The sequence below is a fragment of the Gekko japonicus genome, unplaced genomic scaffold (assembly GCF_001447785.1).
Source record: "Gekko japonicus isolate JY-2015 unplaced genomic scaffold, Gekko_japonicus_V1.1 scaffold287, whole genome shotgun sequence".
Classification (NCBI taxonomy): domain Eukaryota; kingdom Metazoa; phylum Chordata; class Lepidosauria; order Squamata; family Gekkonidae; genus Gekko; species Gekko japonicus.
The window spans coordinates 155,664-176,138 of record NW_015167065.1 but is presented as its reverse complement, the minus strand read 5'-3'; the positions used below and the strand labels follow the sequence as shown (position 1 = coordinate 176,138).

The following is a 20,475-nucleotide window of genomic DNA, read 5'->3' as shown; positions in this document are numbered from 1 at the left end:
GCTTAGAAGGTTGTAACTCTGCGTAGGCAGAACTGAAAGCAATGATTGGCCATTTTTGTCCTGCCATGCTTTTCCCTCCTGTCTCTCATTGAGCCAATGTTTCTTTTTCCCCCACAGAGACTGACGCTTCTGGCAGTATTTATTTCAACCTTTCTCTTCAGTTTGGCTTGGCAGTTTAATCAATTTATGCTGTTGATCCAAGCGCTGGTTTTGTTCACACTTGACTCTCTTGACTTTCTTCCTAGGGGAAAGGTGAGCTCTTAACTGGATATGGTACTCTTGATATCGTTGCATACACCTGCTTTTCACTGGAATACTAGAAAGCTGTTGCATTTAAGTATGCTTGATTGTGTGCTGCATCTTAACTGTTGGGTATAATTTGAAGTTTTCAAAGAAATATAAAAGAACCACTGTCTTTCTAAGAATTATAGTCAAATAATATAGGGCTAGATGCAAAGCTGACTAGTTATATACATCTTTTTAAGATACTATATCCTATTGTTTCATATTTTTAATTAAATACTAACATTTGAGTTTTCAAGGTGTCATAAAATCCACTGCACTGAACAGCAGTAGTGGACCAAAAGGTCATCTAGACAATTCTGCGTTTGGGCTGTTAATAATAATGGTATATGCATCTTCTTTCTCTCTCTCACTCACTCACTCACTCACTCACACACACTTCTACAGGTAAGCTTTATTCTTCAATTGGACACTCTGCCCTCTCTTTCGCTTTGGGCCAGTTTGCCAACTTGCGAGATCGGAATGAAGTAGTCAGGTGCTTCACTTTCAAATGACAGTTTGACTATGTTTTGTAGAAATAATTAATTTTTGTTTTAGTCTCATACATGCGTGATTCATTGTCCTTATTTTTGCAGGTGACCTGGATCTATATTATACAAGTGGCTAGTTTACTGCTTGTCTGCTTCCTACAGTTCTTCAATACCATGATAGCAGGATCATTGCTTATAAGCTTTAATATGTCTACCTTGTTAGCAAGAAGACTTCAGGTATGAGATTTATTTAATTTAAAAGTGGAAGATAGACGGGATGAATTAGATCAGTTTGTAATTTGTTGCTTCCAGTTGAGCTTCATGTGCACATGTTCACTTGCAATATGTTACTTTAATACTATCTTCCCTTTCCCTAGAAAGTTGTGAGTTCTGAAACCTCCCTCTTTTTCTCTCTGTCAAACATCAGGCTGGATACAGTGGTAATTCTCCATTAATGAAAGGCTTTTGGGAGACTAGGAACGGCATATGAGGCAAACGGGGGGAGGGGGATCTGCAGCAGGGAGCAAGAGTTGGTGGAAATTACCCACCCCCTTTCAATGGTGGAAAATTACTGCTGGATCCAACCCATCAGGTGCTAGGTAAATTGTAACAGAAATAACAATATAGCCTGGGAGAGATTATTATGAAAATTGACCCTGGGAGAATATTAGGGGTGTGAATGAAAAAAAATCAGCTTTTTCCAGATTCGGGTCCATTGGACCCCCAAAAAATCAGTATTTCCCAATATTCTTGAATCCCAATATCAGTATGATATTAGAATTCAGGTAAATAATCGGGAAACCTGAATTTATTCAGCGTTTAAAAATGCCTTCTCCCCTCATGGAGGTGTGCAGCCACTGCAGCATGACTCAGGGAGTGAAGGGAAGTCATTCAAGAATGCCTTCCCTTCACTTGCAGAGTTGTGCTGCCGTGGCAGCATGCCTCCACAAGTGAAAGGAAGTTAAATGACTTCTCCTTTCACTTGTGGAGGTGTGCTGCTGCGGCGGCGCAATTAAAAATGCCTTCCCTTCACTTGTGGAGTCGCACCACAGTGATAGCACACCTTCACAAATGAAGGGAATGCCTTCTGCAAGCCGCGCCACCACCATGGCACAACTCAGCAATATAGCTGGCCCAAATAAAAGCCGAATAATATCAGCTTTTATTTGGGCCAGCTATATCTGTAGCCGAATCAGATTGTCTAATCTGCATTCAGGTGAATTAATACCCAAGTAATCCCAATAAGGTATTTTTCAGGTATTTATTTGGTTCGGTTTATACCGAACACACACCCCTTGAAGATACCATTCAGTTCAGTACCTTGGAGAGCACCCAGGGTAGGCAAGGACTGTTGGTAGCTTGCAGAGACAGAGCTCGGCCAGTGCTGTTTGTAGGTCTAACACACCAAGGATGCAGTAGCACATAGACCTGAACTACAATCTGCATTCGTTTGGGAAGGACCATGGTCCAGACAGGGCAAGTCACTCCCACCCCCATCTCTGTGAGAGGAACATCATGCTGAATTTGGAAACCTGACCTCCTAATAGGGGATTCTGTATGCCTCTTATTACAGTGGGGTCCCTAATTGCCCTTCCAAGTCTCCTCCATTTTGTTTAGACTCACCCTATGTGAGCTCCTGCTCTCACATACATGAAGGCTTCAATATTTTTGCCTTCCATTTCCATGGTGGGGTTTTTCCCCCTTCCTCTCGTACACGGGCCATTGGTAGTTACTGCAAGAGAGTTTGGGTTTTCTAAGCTTCATTGGTTTCTCTGTTCAAAGCTATTAATCTTTTGCAAATTGGACCATGAGTCTGGAATGTCTCCTTAACCATCAGTAGTGTGTTAGTACAACAGTAATCGGGGTGTTTTAAAATTAAAATTAGATAAACTAGTAATAGCAGGTGATGTGTTTTATCTTTAGTTATATTTTGAACATTAAAATATTAATTGCTTACTTTTTCCAGAATAACCTGAAAACAGGAGGCTTGTTTAGCAGGCTTGGGAAGCTTTTCCTCCATGTACTCTTAGTACTATGTTTGACATTTCTTGTAAATAATTTTATGAAGGTGGGTATATGTGCTTTTTTCTGTTTTTGTTCCATCCATGCACTTAACAGATTTTCCCGCAAACTCTCAATCTATAGTTTGTTTACTCAAAAGTCCCACAAAACTGAAGTTACAGTTCCTTAGCCACGATTTGGTGTTTGACAGTGCATTCCTAAGCAGAGTTACTTCCTTTTAAACCTGTTGACTTAAATGGGTGTATCTCTGGTGAGCATTGCATCGTAAATGGAATCAGTCTACAGTATGGCTAGAAACACTGAGCAGTATCACTTAAACTGTTAGAAGTTGCTGCAACCTAAGGGCCTTCCTCAAATGTAAGGCAGGAAGAAGACTTCAAATTTTGCTTAGTGGTGTAGTAGGATACAGGCCACTGGTATTTCTGAAGACTTAGACATTCGCATAACAGTCGCCACAATCAGGAAGTGTTTCCTGTTTTATTCCTACTAAAGCTGAGCACTTTGTTAAGCAGCCCAGTCAAATATCAGATTACAGGCTGAGTTAGGAATTACTTTTGATAAGGAGAATACCATGTGATTGCAGTATTTGTGTGTGTTTGTGTGTGTGTATTATTTACTGGAGTAGCAAAATGACACTAGGCTTGAACAATATGAACTGTTCCACACTGTAAGAAAAGCAAAAAGTAAAACAAGAGTAAAATAATGTTTGAAGTATCATAGCTTTGGAATGTCAGTAGGAGAGCAATCGTCTGTTAATTTTGGTAACTAAGAGAAAGTTATAACTTTTATTTCCTCATTCCACAGAAAATTCTTAATCTTGAATCAGATGAGCATATCTTCAAATTTCTAAAAGCAAAGTTTGGATTTGGAGCAACAAGGTATGATGTCAGTTATTGTTTGTTTGTTTGTTAGTCTAAAATCCCAGTCCATAAAACCAAACACCTGCATGGTGCTGTAATATAAATTCCTGACCCCCCTCAATTTACATTAGCATGGAGGAAAGGGGGTGAAATTATTTTTCTGTTGTTTCTCAGTGCACGGCAGCAATGGCATACACCTGTTAATTACAAACAGTCATTCCTGATCTCGCATTTTGATGCATGCAATATTTATTAACAGAATTTATAAACTAATAAAAATACAAAAACCCAATTAAAACAATGTCAAAGTGTGAAATAGTAAAACAGGATAAAATAGTATGAAAATGGTGTGAAAATAAACTATGAAAGTAACAAGAAAACAATCTCAATTTCCAAGTCCCTGATAGAACAAAGATGTCCAACGTTGTTGCCAAACAAAGGCCAGGAAAGCAGACAAACACTCTTTTGAAAAGAAAGCATTCTAGGGCTCTGAGGCCATAGTGCTGAAGACCATGCTCTTGGAAATCCAAAGAGGATGGAGCAGGGCAGATCCCAAAATCCTGTGGGGAACCTTATGTGAGCAGTTTTATGTGAGGCCTTTTAATCCTTTTTCATGACTTTCATAGTTTTACCCTTTTTTTTTTCTTTTAGAGATTTTGACGCTAACCTGTACTTGTGTGAAGAAGCTTTTGGTCTGTTGCCTTTTGATACTTTCACAAGACTTTTGGACACTTTAGTCTTTTATGCCTACGTGTTTGTGCTTTTTGTCATGGCCATGGCAGCTGCTGTTGTTGCTTTTCAAAATCTCCGGTATGTGCATTTTAAAACTTCTAGGCTTTTACCAGGGTCTTTTCCTTCCAGTTTACTAAGACTAGACATGAAAACATAACAATGGCACTCTATCATTGCCATCAGGAGGGTGCCACAGATGTGAAACTTGGGATGTAAAAGTACTGAAATCCGTCTTCCAAATCCAATATATCAAAATTGTGTGTTTAATATGAAAAATACCCCTGGTAATAGAATCCTAGGATCTGCTTTAAAAGCAAATAAGCATTTAGGATGGAAGGATATGAGTTCGACAACACTAGCTGATGTCATCTCACATCCCAAGATTGTTGCGGCAGCATTTCAGATAGCTGGTGTAGATGTTTGTGATCTAGATGTAAATTTGCAGTCTTCAAACCATCATATCACTGAATTCAGGAGAATTGCTCTGGACTACAGATTCTCCTTAAATCCTAAAGCTTAGCTCTCTCTGAGTACTGGGGCTGTACGCCCTGCCTATATATGGGAGGTAATTTGATTAAATGCCCCTGCATTTAAATCTGCCCCCCCCCCAAAAAAAAAACAAGCCCGCTCCTGCAGATAGAAAACTAAAATGCAAAGAAGACAGCTAGGCTGGACCTCTTCTCCTTGATGCTTAAGTTTTCAGTGTGGAAGGTACTTTCTTGTGTAGATGAGTATTTATACATGGGAGTCTTTGCCTGTGTTCTGCACTGGTAACACCCCCAGTCTTGGGTTGACTTCCTCAGGGAGAAGCAGAGTTTGGGATTTAACCTGATGTAAGCTTTGGTCATGGTTTACTTATTTATTTACATTATTCATCATCAGCCTTGGAATGAAGGCAGATTACACAGAGTGAGTCAATACAATTGATGGATGGGACATTCAGTAAAACGATGCAATAGGATTAGGGTCATAGAACCACCCAGAAGCCTAAAAACAGAACTGAAGCAAAGCATAAGTGACACATTAACACCACCATCCTCAGAATGGGCGATTTCTGCATCTAGCATTCGCTCCACATTTTCTCAACTGGGAGGGGAAAGTGCAGCTGAAAACCACATTCAGATACCAAGGGGCAATGGCTGCAAAGTCACCCCTGAACAGCCATACATCTATGCAGAAGGTACCATAAAACCCAATGATCAAAGGAAGCGAAAGCGGCATGCAGTCTGGAGGGCACCATGAAATCCGATGATCCAAGGAAGCGACAGCGGCACGCGATGCAGAAGGGGATTTCTGTTCCAACGTGGGTTTCGTTTAAAAAAAACGGAGGGAAAAGCCAATGCAGAATCAGCCTAGGTCTACTCAGAATCCTACTCAGATTTATTCAGTAGGACTCCCCTCCCAGGAAAGTGTTCTTAGGACTGTAGATGATGCAGAATTCCATAGTGGGATCCTAGTTTCAGCAAGCTGTACACAGTAGTACAGAACACAGTCCCTAATAATTTTTTCTGAATAACTTTTCTGAATCATTTAGTACAGCGCCACTCTGTTGCCTCTGTGCAGAAAAGCCCTCTTGAATCATTCAGTTTTGCATAGTTGGTGGAAAGCCAAGAGCGTGGGAGCCTCTTCCCGGCTTCCTCAGGCAGGCCATTTTTTGTTTTTTTAAATTATTATTTATTTATCTTTGAATTTATACCCTGCCCTCCCCGAAGGCTCATGGCAGCTCACAAGGGGGCACGAATGCCCAAGTTAAAACATTAAAACAGTACAGAATAATATAAAATACAAGAAATACAATTCACTAAAATTTACTTTACGGTGCTCCAAAATTATTTCACTATAAAAGTTCAAGATAGGATTCTAAAATTATTAGCAGCAAGCAACAGTAATAACAATAAATATAGCAGCAACAATATACGTCCATACAGCGTTGACCTCTGCCAGGCACGTCTCGCACCCCCAATAGTCCCCACTCTGAAGATGGTCAATTTGCGGGACTAATGAGGGGGGCGTAGATAGAATGATGGTGACGATGGTGACATAATGATGATGGCGTAATGTTGGTAGCGGTGGCGGCTCCTACTCAAAAGCCTGGCGGAAGAGCTCTGTTTTACAGGCCCTGTGGAACTGCACCAAGTCCCGCAGGGCCCGGATCTCTTCTGGGAGCTCATTCCACCAGGTAGGAACCGCCACCGAGAATGCCCTAGCCCTGGTAACCGCAAATTTTATGTTTCTGGGGCGTGGAATGTCCAGGAGATTTTGATTCCCCGACCGTAGTGCCCTTGGGGGAACATGCGGGGAGTGGCGGTCCCTAAGGTAAGCCGGACCCTGACCATATAGGGCTTTAAAGGTCAAAACCAGCACTTTGAAGTGAATCCAGTACGCCATCGGCAGCCAGTGCAGCGCTTTCAGTGCAGGCAGGATATGGTCCCGTCTAGTGAGACCCATCAACAGCCTGGCTGCAGCATTCTGCACTGGCTGCAGCTTCCGAATTTGCGACAAAGGCTCTCAAGGTGCCTTTCACCATTCTCAAGGTGGCCGCCGCAACGGAGAAGGCACTTGTAGGGGCAGTTGTTGATTTTGTCCATTTGCAGATTGACAGAGTTATTAGGCAAAGGAAAAGCATCAAAGATACGGATGTGTGATTTTTTCCTCTTCACTTTCCTCACCAGGCATATCCGGGTCCATGGATCAAAAGTATCATTGCCTTTACATACTTCAGATAAGGCGATACAGCACTGTTGGCATTAGAAGCTGCTTTTTGCCAACCCCCCAAGCTTGTAGTCAGTTGCTCCCCCCACCGCCCCCACCCCCAGCAGGACTAATTCTCATTCGTGGCCAATGAAAGCATCCGTTACTAGCACATGATTTTGCTCACTGATGTTTAGACCAGTTTTGGAGGTTTTACAGAGGCATGTAAAATTACCGCTTGCTCTTGTGACAACGCATTTGTGATTCACGGGGCTCGTTTGTCTGGACAGAGAAAAACTTGTCTGATCCTCCACTAATGCGGTTGGGCAAATGGGTCAGGGGAGTGGGAGAAGAGTCCGGTGTAGAACTGCCTTCTGCCTGGAAGAATTTGTCAGCTTTATTAGAACATGTGCTACTTCCTAGCGGTGGCTGACTCTAGAGTTTTGTCCAAACCTGGGATGTATTCCTAACTGAAAATCCGGTTAATAGCTGTAAGGATTATTATTTTTTTGTCATACACTTATTCATCATCATTTGTTGCATTATGGTTTTCAAATAAAATGGTGTGTTTTTTATGTTTATTTAGCTCTTGTATCAGCCCTTGCCAGTCCAGCTTGAACAGGGAAAATCTTGCACGGGGGAATATTTAAAGCACTCAGAGAGAATGAAAAATCTATTAGTACTGCTTTAGAATGTTTTATTTTCCCTGGAACCAAGAGGTTACTATGAACTGCATACAAATGTCCTGTTTTAAAATAACTTATTGCTGAGCGTAACGTAGCACTAGCCTCTCTCTCTTTTTCTCTCTTTATTCAGTGGTTCTGCTAACAACAAATCCATGGATAAACTACAGAAGTGTACAATGCTGCTGAAACCTGGTGCTGCTTATAATTTAGTTCACACCATTCTGTTTGGGTGCCTGGCTTTAAGCACAATGAGGTACTGTTGGTGTGGCATATCTCATTCAAAGTTCAGAACATTCATTGTCGAATATAAAATAGAACATAAAAATAGGCTATAATGTATTCTGTTACCCATTTGTTTATTTGTGGGGGGGGGGAATTGTGCCACACTTTCCTATTAAGCCTTCAAGGCAACTTACAAAAAGAAAATAAAACCATTAACAATTAACTCCAAATAAAAACAATCTTTATATGCCCAATAATGTGACTAGCACCCCACATGTAAACCGCCCAGAGACCCCCACAGGGGTTAGGGCGGTATATCAAATTGAAGTAATAAATAAATAAATAAATAACACACTCTTCAGTGTTAGAGAAATAGTTGTAGCAACAATGGAACAATAAGGAGAAACAATAATCCACCGAGTGCTTGCAAAAATCAGTCATGGCACCTAAAGGATGGAAGAATAGGGGAGGGTATTTACAACTTGGGGCACCACCGCTACATAGGCCCTGTTTCCTGGTTGACAGATGTCTATTTATTCGTTTGCTTCATAGATTTTTCAGGAAATGGGTACCTTGCACCTATCCTTGAAAAACTCTCCGAACAATGCGATATCCAATGTATAAAAATACAGTAGAACTAGTAATAAAAATAATTAAGTCATAATATCAGAAAAAAGCAGTTATGTCATTACAAGCTCTGGATGGACTTTACCCGTAACCAGATATATGCTAACATAGGCACCGGGCAAATCTACATGGAGAGGGAGTTCCTTATTCAGGACCTGTGTTGGCATCTGAAGGCAGATTCATCTGAAGAAGACCCCCCCCCCCGAAGACTTTAATTGACAAGCAAGCTCTTGTGGGAATGAGCAGCCTAACCTCCTAAGAATGGGCAGTGCAGGTTCATACGGCAGAAGACAAGCTATTTAGAACTTGTGTGTATTCCTGTTGAATTTGTGTGTATTCTTGCTGAATGATCCATATCCAACAGTTCCCTCCCGACAATCATCTTGAGACAAAATCAGCACCCCAAACTAGAATGAAAGTAGACAGATTTCACTGTCAGCTCTTCCAAAACAGACTGCCATGTTTGGCTCCCCCCCCCCCCCCCTTTTTTTCCGGCTGTTTTAAAATAACTGAATATCCTGAGATTAAAAAAAAGTTATTTTCAGTTTGCAATGACAAATATTTTCTTAAGCTTACTTCTGTGTTTTTCACTAAAACATCTCTTTCGATATTGCAGGATGAAATACATTTGGACTTCCCATCTATGTGTATTTGCAGCCTCTGGTTTGTGTAACAGTGACATGTGGGGACTGATCCTGAAATGTGTTCGCCTTTACACACCACAAAGGGTTAGCACTGTTCGGTTTTCATCCCTTTATGAATATTAATATGTTGTGAATGAACACACGCTTAAAACAAACATGTAAAGCGCTGAAAGAATAACACTCCATGAGAACTTCAAGGCTGAAATCATGTGTATTTTTTTAGTGTAATAACTTAAGTGTTGCGGCCGCAGTCAAAATGTTCTACTTTTTAAAGGAATGCCATTTAACTCCACTAGATGGTGATGTTGCAGAAGCTATGACAGGCAGAATTATGTGTTCCATGAAAAATGATAGGAACCAGTAATTTTTCACTTACGTAGCACAAAAGCATATTTTGCAGTTCACCAATGCTAGATTAATGCATGAATTCTTGGTGAAACATTCTTAATAGAATGAGTTTCAAAGAAGGCAATTACTAATGTCGAGTAAAATTACTCTCTGACCTCAAAATGTGATTTGTGAAGCAGATCCCTGTTTCTGTTTTCAGAAGATGGTCATCCTTAATTTGTTCAAAATGGCTTTTATGTTTCAGCGACGGTATTTTTTTCTTTTCTGCTTAGGTGTCTGTGATGAGGTACTTAACACCTGTGCTCATATTACTCTGTCTTTGTTACAAGGTAGGGATTTTTCTTAGGTTTTCCCCCTCCCTTCTGTCAACAAAAATGTGTTGTGTTTGTAAAGAAAAACGTAAACTTCCAAACAACCAAGGGCCAATTTTCAGTACTCAATTTCTATATGCAGTCTTGTGAATGGGGTTACAGTCATGGGGGAGGGGGGTGAGAGGGCTGAGGCAAATTAATAGTAAGTTTGTGTTCACATGGTGAACGCAGACCTCTCTACACAGAGAGGGGCTGTGGTTCAGTGGCAGAGCATTTGCTGGCCTGCAAAAGGTCCCAGGTTGGCTCTCCACTTATTTATTTTATTTATGCTATTTATATAGTCCTAGGAGCTGCAGTGGCTCAAGTGGTTAAGACACTGAACTGCAGGCTGTGGAAGGTCGGTAGTTCAGCAGTTCGAGACCCGAGTGTGCCGCATGACGGAGTGAGCTCCCGTCTCTGGTTCCAGCTCCTGCCAACCTAGCAGTTCGAAAGCAAGAAATTGCAAGTAGATAAATAGGTACCACTTCAGTGGGAAGGTAAGAGCGTTCCGTGCGCCTTGGTGTTTAGTCATGCCGGCCACCTGACCACGGAAACGTCTTCGGACAGCGCTGGCTCTTCGGCTTTGAAACAGAGATGAGCATCGCAACCCTAGAGTCGGACTCGACTGGCTTTCGAGCAAGGGAACTTTTACCTTTACATAGCCCCACTTTCTCACTTGGACTCAAGGCAGATTACACAGAGTGAATCAGTACAGTCGCTGGGTGGGACATTCAATAAACACTGCAATGGGGTTAGTGTTAAAAGGCTCAGGTAGTAGGGAACGTGCAAAGCCTCTTCCTGAGACCCCGGAGGGCGGCTGCCAACGAGAGCAGGCAAGACTGGCCTTGACGGACGGGGGCCTGACTCAGTATCAGGGGGACTGCCTATGCCCACACCCGTGATGTATCCATATGCATGAATACATAGAGAAACGTCTTAATGTTACATAACACTGAGATTAGGTTCAGGTGGGGCAGCCATGTTGGTCCGAAGCGGCAGAACAACGTTTGAGTCCAGGGGCACCCTTAAGACCAACGACGCTTTATTCAAAGTGTAAGGCTTTGGTATGCAAAGCACACTTCTTCAAACAAATTGGAATAAAATCTCCTCCAGGGCTTCTTACAGGGGGGAAAGAGGAATATGGGGGGGGGGGGTAAGCCGTTAGGAGGGGCTACTCAAGCCCAAGAGCTGAATTGGATCGGGAGGCTGGTAAGATCAGACGTTTGGTTCATCTGGATGACACAGAACTTCACATCGGCTTTCTGACATTTTTGTTGACATTTATTGACGCTGACCCAACTATCCCTGCGTCAGAAAACTCACATGACCTGCAAATGGGCAAAATGGATGACTGCCTGTCAATGTTCCCTCTAACCTATGGAGTCTTGTGAGCAAAAATTCTACTTTGTGAGCTTCTGGCATTAAAGTTGTGAGCGAGCTATTTGGCTACTGCATAAATTAGTTTGCCCTGGAGCCCTCCTTCCTGAGCTAAGACAAAAATGTGTGAGCTGGAGGCTAAAAAACTGTGAGCTAGCTCACACTAACTCAGCTTAGAGGGAGCACTGCTGCCTGTATGCGTGCCTTCTCCACTGTGACTCACGCCTTATGGAAGGGCCTGCCTGAGGAGGTCAGGAAGGTTCCCGCTCTCCTGGCTTTCTGCAAACTATGCAAAACTGATCATTCAAGAGGGCTTTTCTGTGCAGGCAGCAGAGTCACACTGCACTAAGTGATCAATTATTGGGGACTGCAGTCTATGTTACTGCATATAGCTAGCTGAAACTAGGATCCTACTATGAAATTTTTGCATCATTTAATGTGTCATGTTAATACTTATGCTTTGCTTCGGTTATGTTTTTAGACTTCTGATTGGTCCTATGACCAGTTTGGTGTAGTGGTTAAGTGCGCGGACTCTAATCTGGGAGAACTGGGTTTGATTCCCCACTCCTCCACTTGCACCTGCTGATGTGACATTGGGTCAGTCACAAGCTCTGGCACAGCTGTCCTTGAAAAAGAGCAGTTTGTGTCAAGAGCTCTCTCAGCCCCACCTACCTCACAGGGTGTCTGTGGTGAGGAGGGGAAGGGAAAGGAGTTTGTAAGCCGCTCTGAGACTCCCTTGGGTAGTGAAGGGCGGGGTGTAAATCCAATATCTTCCTCTTCTTCTTCTCTCTAATCCTATTGTGTTGTTTATTGAATATCCCATCCTGTCAGTTTTATTGTCTCCCTCTTTGTAATCCGCCTTGAGTCCAAGTGAGAAAGGCAGACTATAAATTATATAATAAAATAAAATCTTCATCCAAGAGCACGGATCTGTAACAATGGCAGTGTAAACCGGCAAACGGCTGTAAAAATGTCTTCATTCACAGCCAACCGGAAGGGCGGGGTAGAAATTTAATAAATCAAATCACTCTCTGAGCAGAAGCTGTATTTCCTTTGTGCCTGGGGAAGAATTCTTATTGCATGATCCTATATGAGCAGACACTTGGTCCCTTTAAAACCTACTTTTTAAAAAGGTTAAAAAGGAAGTGCATGTGCATCCCTGTGTGCTGGATGTCTTAACTTTTGAATTTTTTTACTTTACTGTAAATATTTATTTATTTATTTAGGCATTTTTATCCCGCCCTGCCCGCAAGCGGGCTCAGGGAGGCTTACAAGGGGGCAAGAGCCTATGCATAAAACCCAGTAAAACAGTAAAATGATAATAGTAACAATAATAACAGTAATAACAATAATAAAGTGCTTTCAGTAGACAAGATGGTCTTGAGTGTTATGGTAGCATCTTCTAGTCAGCCCCATTGGGGTACCACTGTCTAGTAGGTCGTTCCAATCCCACGTTGTTAATGCCGCACAATGTATGGCTGAGCTTCCCAGGGCGATCCCGAATCCTGATGGTATTGCCACCGTTGTCAATATGAAATCCCATATCACAGACTGCTTACCTGCATCATAAATGAAGAAGAACTCCAAAGGGATCTGTCAAGGATGGGCGAGTGGGCGTCAACGTGGCAAATGGGGTTCAGTGTGGCCAAGTGCAAAGTGATGCACATTGGAGCCAAAAATCCTAACTATAAATACACGTTGATGGGGTCCGAACTGGCAGAGACTGACCAAGAGAGAGATCTTGGAGTCGTAGTAGATAACTCACTGAAAATGTCAAGACAGTGTGTGACTGCAATAAAGAAGGCCAATGCTATGCTGGGGATTATTAGGAAGGGAATTGAAAACAAATCCGCCAGTATCATAATGCCCCTGTATAAATCAATGGTACATCCTCATTTGGAGTACTGTGTACAGTTCTGGTCCCCACACCTCAAAAAGGATATTATAGCTTTGGAAAAAGTGCAGAAAAGGGCAACGCGAATGATAAAAGGGTTGGAACACTTTCCCTATGAAGAAAGGTTTAAGTGCTTGGGGCTCTTTAGCTTGGAGAAACGACGGCTGAGGGGTGACATGATCAAGGTTTATAAGCTTATGCATGGGATAGAGCAGGTCGAGAAAGAGGTACTTTTCTCCCTTTCTCACAATACAAGAACTCGTGGGCACTCCATGAAATTGCTGAGCAGTCAGGTTAGAACAGATAAAAGGAAGTACTTCTTCACCCAAAGAGTGATTTAACACATGGAATTCACTGCCACAGAAGGTGGTGGTGGCTACAAGCATGGACGACTTCAAGAGGGAATTGGATAAACATATGGAGCAGAAGTCCATCAGTGGCTATTAGCCACAAGGTATAGATAGGAACTCACAGGCTGGGGCAAGTGATGCACTGTATTTGTGGTGCTTGGGGTGGGGGCAACAGTGGGTCCTGGCCCCACTGATGGACCACCTGGTGGCACGTAGTATTTTTGGCCACTGTGTGACAGAGTGTTGGACTAGATGGGCCATTGGCCTGATCCAACATTGGCTTCTCTTATGTTCTTAACAGCTATTGTGTTTTGCAAATGAACAATAAAATTCATTTGACTTTTGAGAGTGTATACCTTGGAAATCTGGTTGGTCTTTAAAGTGCTACTGGACTGGAATCTTGCTCTTCTGTTGCAGACCAACACGGCGGCCCACCTGAAATAATACTCATATAACTAATTCCTTAACTAACATCTTAGTTATGTATTCATGTAACTAGCGTCTTGCATCCACTGTTCTCTCATTTAAATATTTCTTCTTTTTAAATATTCGTCGCACATACCTTCTTCTTGCAGCCTAACTAATGACCCAGTCTGAGAGCAGAAACAAGGTCAATTCAGTGCTTTATTTCACAGTGTTTTTAAAAAATGCTACTCACGGTGTTTACTTCTAGCTTTTGCTCAATAGGGAATGATTGGCAAACTGTGCATAAATATTAAAAACAACAGTTCTGGTGCAGAGACCGCGTCGTGCAGCAGCTTCGTGCTAGCCAGTATCTGTGACGTTTGCCCTCCCAGACTTCTCACTGAACAAGATGACGGGTGATGCCAGTTGTGGCAACCACAATCTCACTTGGGGGGAGATCCCAAGAAGTTCATTCCGTAATTCAGCTGCTCCTCCCCACCCCCACTCCCCAGCAAATGGGTTCACAGTCGCCTCTTTAACAGTGGAGATATTTCAGGAGCAACGTTCCCCCTGAGCTGAGTTAGTGTGAGCTAGCTCACAGTTTTTTAGCCTCCGGCTCACACATTTTTTTTGTCTTAGCTGAGGGAGGATGGCTCCAGAGCAAACTAATTTATGCAGTAGCCAAATCACGTGCTCACAGCTTTAATGCCGGTAGCTCACAAAGTAGAATTTTTGCTTTCAGGACTCCACAGTTTAGAGGGAACATAGTTCAGGAGGGCAGCCATGTTGGTTTCGCGATAGTAGGTTCGAGTCCAGTTGCACTTTGGTGGTGGGAAGTGCCATCAAGTCACAGCCAACTTATGGTCACGCCGCTGGGGTGTCGAACTCATTTGTTATGAGGGCCGGATCTGACATAAATGAGACCTTGTTGGGCCGGGCCATGTGTGTCATAAAAGGTAACGCCAGGTAGCGGGGATATAAACTTTCTAAAGGACACAGACAAGCACAATTAAAGATGTCTTAAACTTTAAATAACACATTTCCAGTGAGCTCGACACCCCTGGTTTTCAAAGCGAGAGATGTTCAGCGATGATTTGCTGTTGCGGGACGATGATTTGCTCTGCGGGACGATCCTGGATTTCCTCCGTGGTCTCCCATCCAGGTGCTAACAAGGGCCAACCCCGCGTAGCTCCCAAGATCAGGCTAGCCTGGGCCAACCAGGTCAGGGCAGTAGCCCTCGAGAGACCAACGAGGTTTTTGGGGAGCACGAGCTTGTGAGAATCAAAGCCCTCTTTGTCAAATACCCGATGAAGAAGAAGAAGAAGAGATTGGATTTATACCATAGGAGAGGCTTCTCTTTCAGCTGCGCTCCAGGAACCATTCCCACCAAAGGACCGCCCACTCCCCTCCAGTGTGGCTTCCCCAACCGCATCGATTTCTGTCCCACTTCCTTCCTTCCTTCCTTCCTTCCTTCCTTCCTTCCTTCCTTCCTTCCTTCCTTCTTCCATTTCTGAATCGTCCCATCCCTGAGTACACAGGGCTCTGGGCTATTTACAAGAAGAAGAAGAAGAGAAGAAGAGATTGGATTTATACCCCACCCTTCACTTGGAGTCTCAGAGGGGCTTACAAACTCCTTTCCTTCCCCCTCCCCACAACAGACACCTTGTGAGGTGGGTGGGGCTGAGAGAACTCTGACACAAACTGCTCTTTTTCAAGGACAGCTGTGCCAGAGCTTGTGACTGACCCAATGTCACATCAGCAGGTGCAAGTGGAGGAGTGGGGAATCAAACCCGGTTCTCCCAGATTAGAGTCCGCGCACTTAACCACTACACCAAACTGGCTCTCTGGACTGGACTGAGAGGAGCTCTGACTCTCGGAAGCCCGTACCTCCAAAATCTTGTCCGTCTCTAAGGTGCTACTGGACTCAAATTGAGCTCTTTAACCATGCACACTGAACTAATGGGTGCGGGGTCTCCTCCGCACCACCTGCCTATGTATGCAGGGGGAGATCCAGGCGGCCATTCAAGGAATGGGAATCCGTCTCTGCGCAAGGAGCCCTGCAGTGTTTTGTTTGTTCTCCCCACATCCAGTTCCACCCTGAACTTTTCCCCCTAGCCACCGTTTGCATCTAATCGTCAGGAATTATTTTGCACAGTCTGGAGTGGTTAACGTTTTATGAAGCTAAATATGTATTAGTTGCCCTCACCAAAGCCAGCGGTATATTTGGGATTATAACCTAAATCCCGAACGAGCTAATGAAAGCTGCTTTGGAGGCGTGTGGTTACTGCAAGTCCAGATACCTCTCCGTGTGAAAAGATTTATTTGCTCAGCTACAGCCGGGGCTGGTTCACTACCCTGCTTTGGCGCAGCTCTCTAATAGGCCATGAAATCTACAAGACAGCTTTGGCCTTGCCTGTGTCAGTTGCCTGTACTAAGGCCACATAGCTTTTGCTTCCTGTTTGTGTATAAAATGCAGGCTTGGCTGTAGCCTTCACCTGAACACCTAAGGGGCAGCTATGCACGAGGCCTTCAGTAATGGCATGGAGGACTCAGCTAGCTCTCTTTGGACTGGCCACCAATAAAGCAGGAGAAACTAGGAGCAGTACAGAGCATGCTCAGTTTGGGAGTCTGATCGGAAAGTTCTGGATATAATTGATAGACCAGCAGGTGTAGGGTATAAGAACCCCAAAGAGAAGTGTTCCCTGCTCCCAGGAGCTTGAAGCTCAGGCAGAGAGGGGGTGTATAGCATTTGCTCTCTTCCCTGTATTCACTGAGCAGATCTAACCTGGTGAAGGAGGTCATAAACATTATTTGACCCATCTCCCTGGCCTAAGCCTTGCCCCTTCCTGTTTGGTGTGGTGGTCTCTAATCTGGGAGAACCGGGTTTGATTCCCCACATCTCCCCTTGCTGCTGCTGGATGACCTTGGGTCAGTCACAAGTCCTCTCAGAGCTGTTCTTGAAAGAGCAGTTCTCAAGAGAGCTCTCTCAGCCCCACCTACCTCACAGGGTGTCTGTTTTGGTGAGGGGAAGGGAAAGGGATTGTAAGCCGCTCTGAGACTCCAAGTGAAGGGCAGGGTATAAATCCAATCTCCTCCTCCTCCTTCTTCTTAGCTCAACCTAGAAATAATTTTTCCCCACCAAACCTTAGAAACCTTCAGGACCAATATAGTCTCCAGGTGTTGCAGTGGCCGGTCCTGCCTTCCCATTTGGCAGGATCCTTCTTGTCCATGCATGTTTTTAAATCCTGATAACTGTTTTCCTTGTGAAAAAGCAGCTTTGGAAGAAGTGTATTGGGAGTGGAGAAGTGGAAGGGATGGGGAACTGTCGAGTCCTTTCTTCACAAGTCATTTTTCCACTCCTGATTTTGCACCCTCTGCCCGTCTTCCCTCTTGGAATTCTAAGCACTTGTGTGTGTCTTGCCAACAACACATGGCTGGGACCCCAACAGGGAGAAATGCCGCTTGCTCTGGCCATTTGGAAAACTAACAGTGGCAGGTACACAAGGGTTGAAACAGTACCCCCTCTGCTTCTCTGCTGCAGATCTTTCTCTTCTTTTTATATATGCAATGCTGCTGTTGGGGGTCAAAGACATGCATTTGTATTGAATGTCTGGTTTGGCCCTCGGATTGTTGGTTCTCTGTCAGTTCCTCACATGGAGGAGTTCCTTCAAGCGTCTGATGACTGCCAAGGTTTGTTTTCTGATGCAATATGTAAAGCAGCACTTGCGCTGGACCTCTGACTTTTGCATTTTTCACTTTAGTGTAACTATGAAATATCTGGGTGCAGTCTCCCAGTTTGTCTTTGGAGCCACACTAGCCTATACTGATCTTTGTCCGCAGTGTTCTAAAACACCAGGCAGCCTGTGCTGAGCTGAACAAACAAGATAACACTTCAGATCTGAGGCACGCCAATAGTTTTCCTGCCATTGCTTTAAAGGGGCTGGGGGGTGGGTGGGAGAGCATAACTGAGCTCTCTCCCAGCATCTGACATGTGGCCTATTCATTCTGTTTTCTGCCTTCTAGTTCTGGCCAAGAATGATGGCTGAGCTGTCAGAGCTGAGAGAATTCTACGACCCGGACACAGTGGAGCTGATGAACTGGATTAAGTAAGGGGATTTTTTTTCTTCTTTATTCAACTTAGATGCTGTTTAGAGAAGCTCTGTGTTCTTAGTGATGGTGCTCTATCGATGACCTACATTGACAGTCTAGAAAATGGGTAATGCGTAGAGCCTTTGGTTCTTTCCTCGTGTCCCTTTTGGAATCCCTGTATACGAACGTTCTTACGGCATCTGGTCATTTCTGTCCAGACTAGCCAATGTTATCACTATAAAGGCCTAGGCTGTCCAAGCTGAACGGCTTGAGAAGTGACCACCCCTTCTGATGGTGCCATTGGGGCCCAAGCAGCTTGGCTGGAATGGGTCTAGCCCCCCTCCAGACAATTAACATGGTAGGCACTAGGTCAAAGCCAGACTGTCATCTATGAAAACTGGGAACTGGGTGGGGGCGGGGATATATAAGATGTTTTTTGCTTATTTTGTGTCTAGGAATGTCTACGGTGTTTCCCTTCTCAGCTTCACTGCTGGCTCCATTTTTATCTCCCTCACTGCATGGTCCTAATCAATGAGGGATCATGTAGTGAGCAAGATGATGTCACACGACTGCATAGCCAATCAGATGGTCTGTATAGCAGCGTAAAGAGAAGGAGCATCAAGCCTGGTTTTGTGGACTGCCAGGCAATGTTTCCTCTCTTCCCGTGCAAACAAAAGGAGAGTGGGCAATTATACCTCCAGAGTGCAACACAGAAAGGGAGCCAATGCTTTTCCAGCGGCTTACAGGAAATTTGCCCTGACTTTATTTGCCTATCCTTACTGCTCAACAGCAGAGTGGAAGGAGCCTCAACAAATGACCACACTCCCTTAACCGGCTTAGAGCCTTCTCTCCAAGGAACACCAGAACGGGTGTGACTTTCACAGCCCATGAACAGAGCTGCAAAGTCATGGGGTGCCTTTCAACCCCCCCCCCCACTTGGCACCAAATGGGAGGATACCACAAAAAGCCTCTCCTTATTTTCCGAAATAAGAGTGATGCAAGGGCCTTCGAAATCCTCTCGTTTTGTGCAGAAAGGGTGTCCGGCAGATCAAAAGTGGCACACAACACGGCACAGGAAGTGTTCTGAGGCCACAATTCATTGTTCCAGTTTTGGCCATCCCTGGGGCCCTTGTTTTTAAATGGGTTGATGATGTTGTTTTTTTGGGGGGAAGACCCTTTCACATCCACAAGAATATGCTTGGCTTTTATACCACTGCATTGCCTTCTGTTGTAAGGTTATGGGACAATGTAATTATTCATGAGTAAATAGGTCCCGTAAATCTCCAGCAGCCTTCTGAGAGCAGAAGGAAGTCCTCTCCATCCCGGTTGCTCCCATATTGACACCTTCTCATGACGAATGTTCACCAGCCAGGGGTCTTTAGTACCACTTCTGTATTAAGAGATTCTAAATGTTTAATAGCCTTGGGTCTCCAGGGTGCAATAAAGCAGTGTTTTATATAGAGATTTATACATAAAATATACATGGGGCTTTGGTTTCAGCCACAAACTGGATTTGACTGGTTGCAATGAGAGTAATTTTTCACACCGTTTCAGAGCAGAGAATACTAAACTCCTGCTTATCCTCTTTTCCTTTCTAAGTCCTGACAGCTACTTTTTAGGGGGGGGGCATGTTGTTTGGAATTTATCGTGTTGGGGGGGAGGGAGAGGGAGAACATTATTTGTGTCAGGACAAGTTAATTACTTCTGCATTAATAGTGGCCGACAGCCAATTTATGCCTCGCACCCAAAAACGGACTGATACTTTTTTTTTTTTGCCTCGTAAACTCCCGTTGTCAAAAGTGAGGCAGTCATTTTTCATCCCGCTATTAAAAGTTCAGCTGAACTTCTCCTCTCCTCCTGGGTTTACTGCATAGTTTACAGTTTATGACCTCCAGAAAGGTTTCCAAGTGGGTTTCAATCAAGATGTGATTTTGTAAGCTAAGTGTGCCACGTAACATGTGAGTTGAAGGTTTCCCTCAGTTCCCTCGTGCCTGGTACCTGATTCAGATCATGACTGTGGCACCCATGGTGAAAGGGTTTCAACCTCCCTTCCCCTACTGCATTTTCCTGACCTGAAATGGGGGGGGGGGGTGCTGTGCAGTCTGCCGGGGCAACCCACAAGCACAGACACAGGTTTACCAAGCAGGCCGAATAACACTTCCCCGGGATAGTTGCTGGTTGGGGGGAAATAGCACTGGAGGAGGGCTTGAACCCCTTCTCTACACATGCCACAAGCTCTATCCCAATTGTATAGTGCTCATGTGGAAACTGAGAAGAACCCACCACTTACATGTGACTGTAACACAGGACAGAGGGTGGGGACCTCAAACCTAGCTTGTGTTCTTTGTAATATGCAGGGCTCTTTTTGTAGAAAAAGCCCAGCAGGAACTCATTAGCATAATAGG

At 44.0% G+C, this 20,475-nt stretch overlaps 1 protein-coding gene across 1 annotated transcript in view; it reads left to right on the top strand.

Moving 5' to 3' along the window:
* The window catches only part of DPY19L3 (dpy-19 like 3 (C. elegans)), a 45,247-nt gene that overhangs the window by 16,276 nt on the left and 8,496 nt on the right, over window positions 1–20,475 (top strand). The window contains exons 7-15 of the mRNA XM_015412660.1: window positions 118–252; window positions 879–1,010; window positions 2,740–2,841; window positions 3,600–3,673; window positions 4,307–4,465; window positions 7,895–8,017; window positions 9,230–9,341; window positions 9,878–9,934; window positions 18,005–18,087. Coding sequence (XP_015268146.1) covers window positions 118–252; window positions 879–1,010; window positions 2,740–2,841; window positions 3,600–3,673; window positions 4,307–4,465; window positions 7,895–8,017; window positions 9,230–9,341; window positions 9,878–9,934; window positions 18,005–18,087 — 977 coding nt within the window. The remainder of the gene's footprint in view (window positions 1–117; window positions 253–878; window positions 1,011–2,739; window positions 2,842–3,599; window positions 3,674–4,306; window positions 4,466–7,894; window positions 8,018–9,229; window positions 9,342–9,877; window positions 9,935–18,004; window positions 18,088–20,475) is intronic.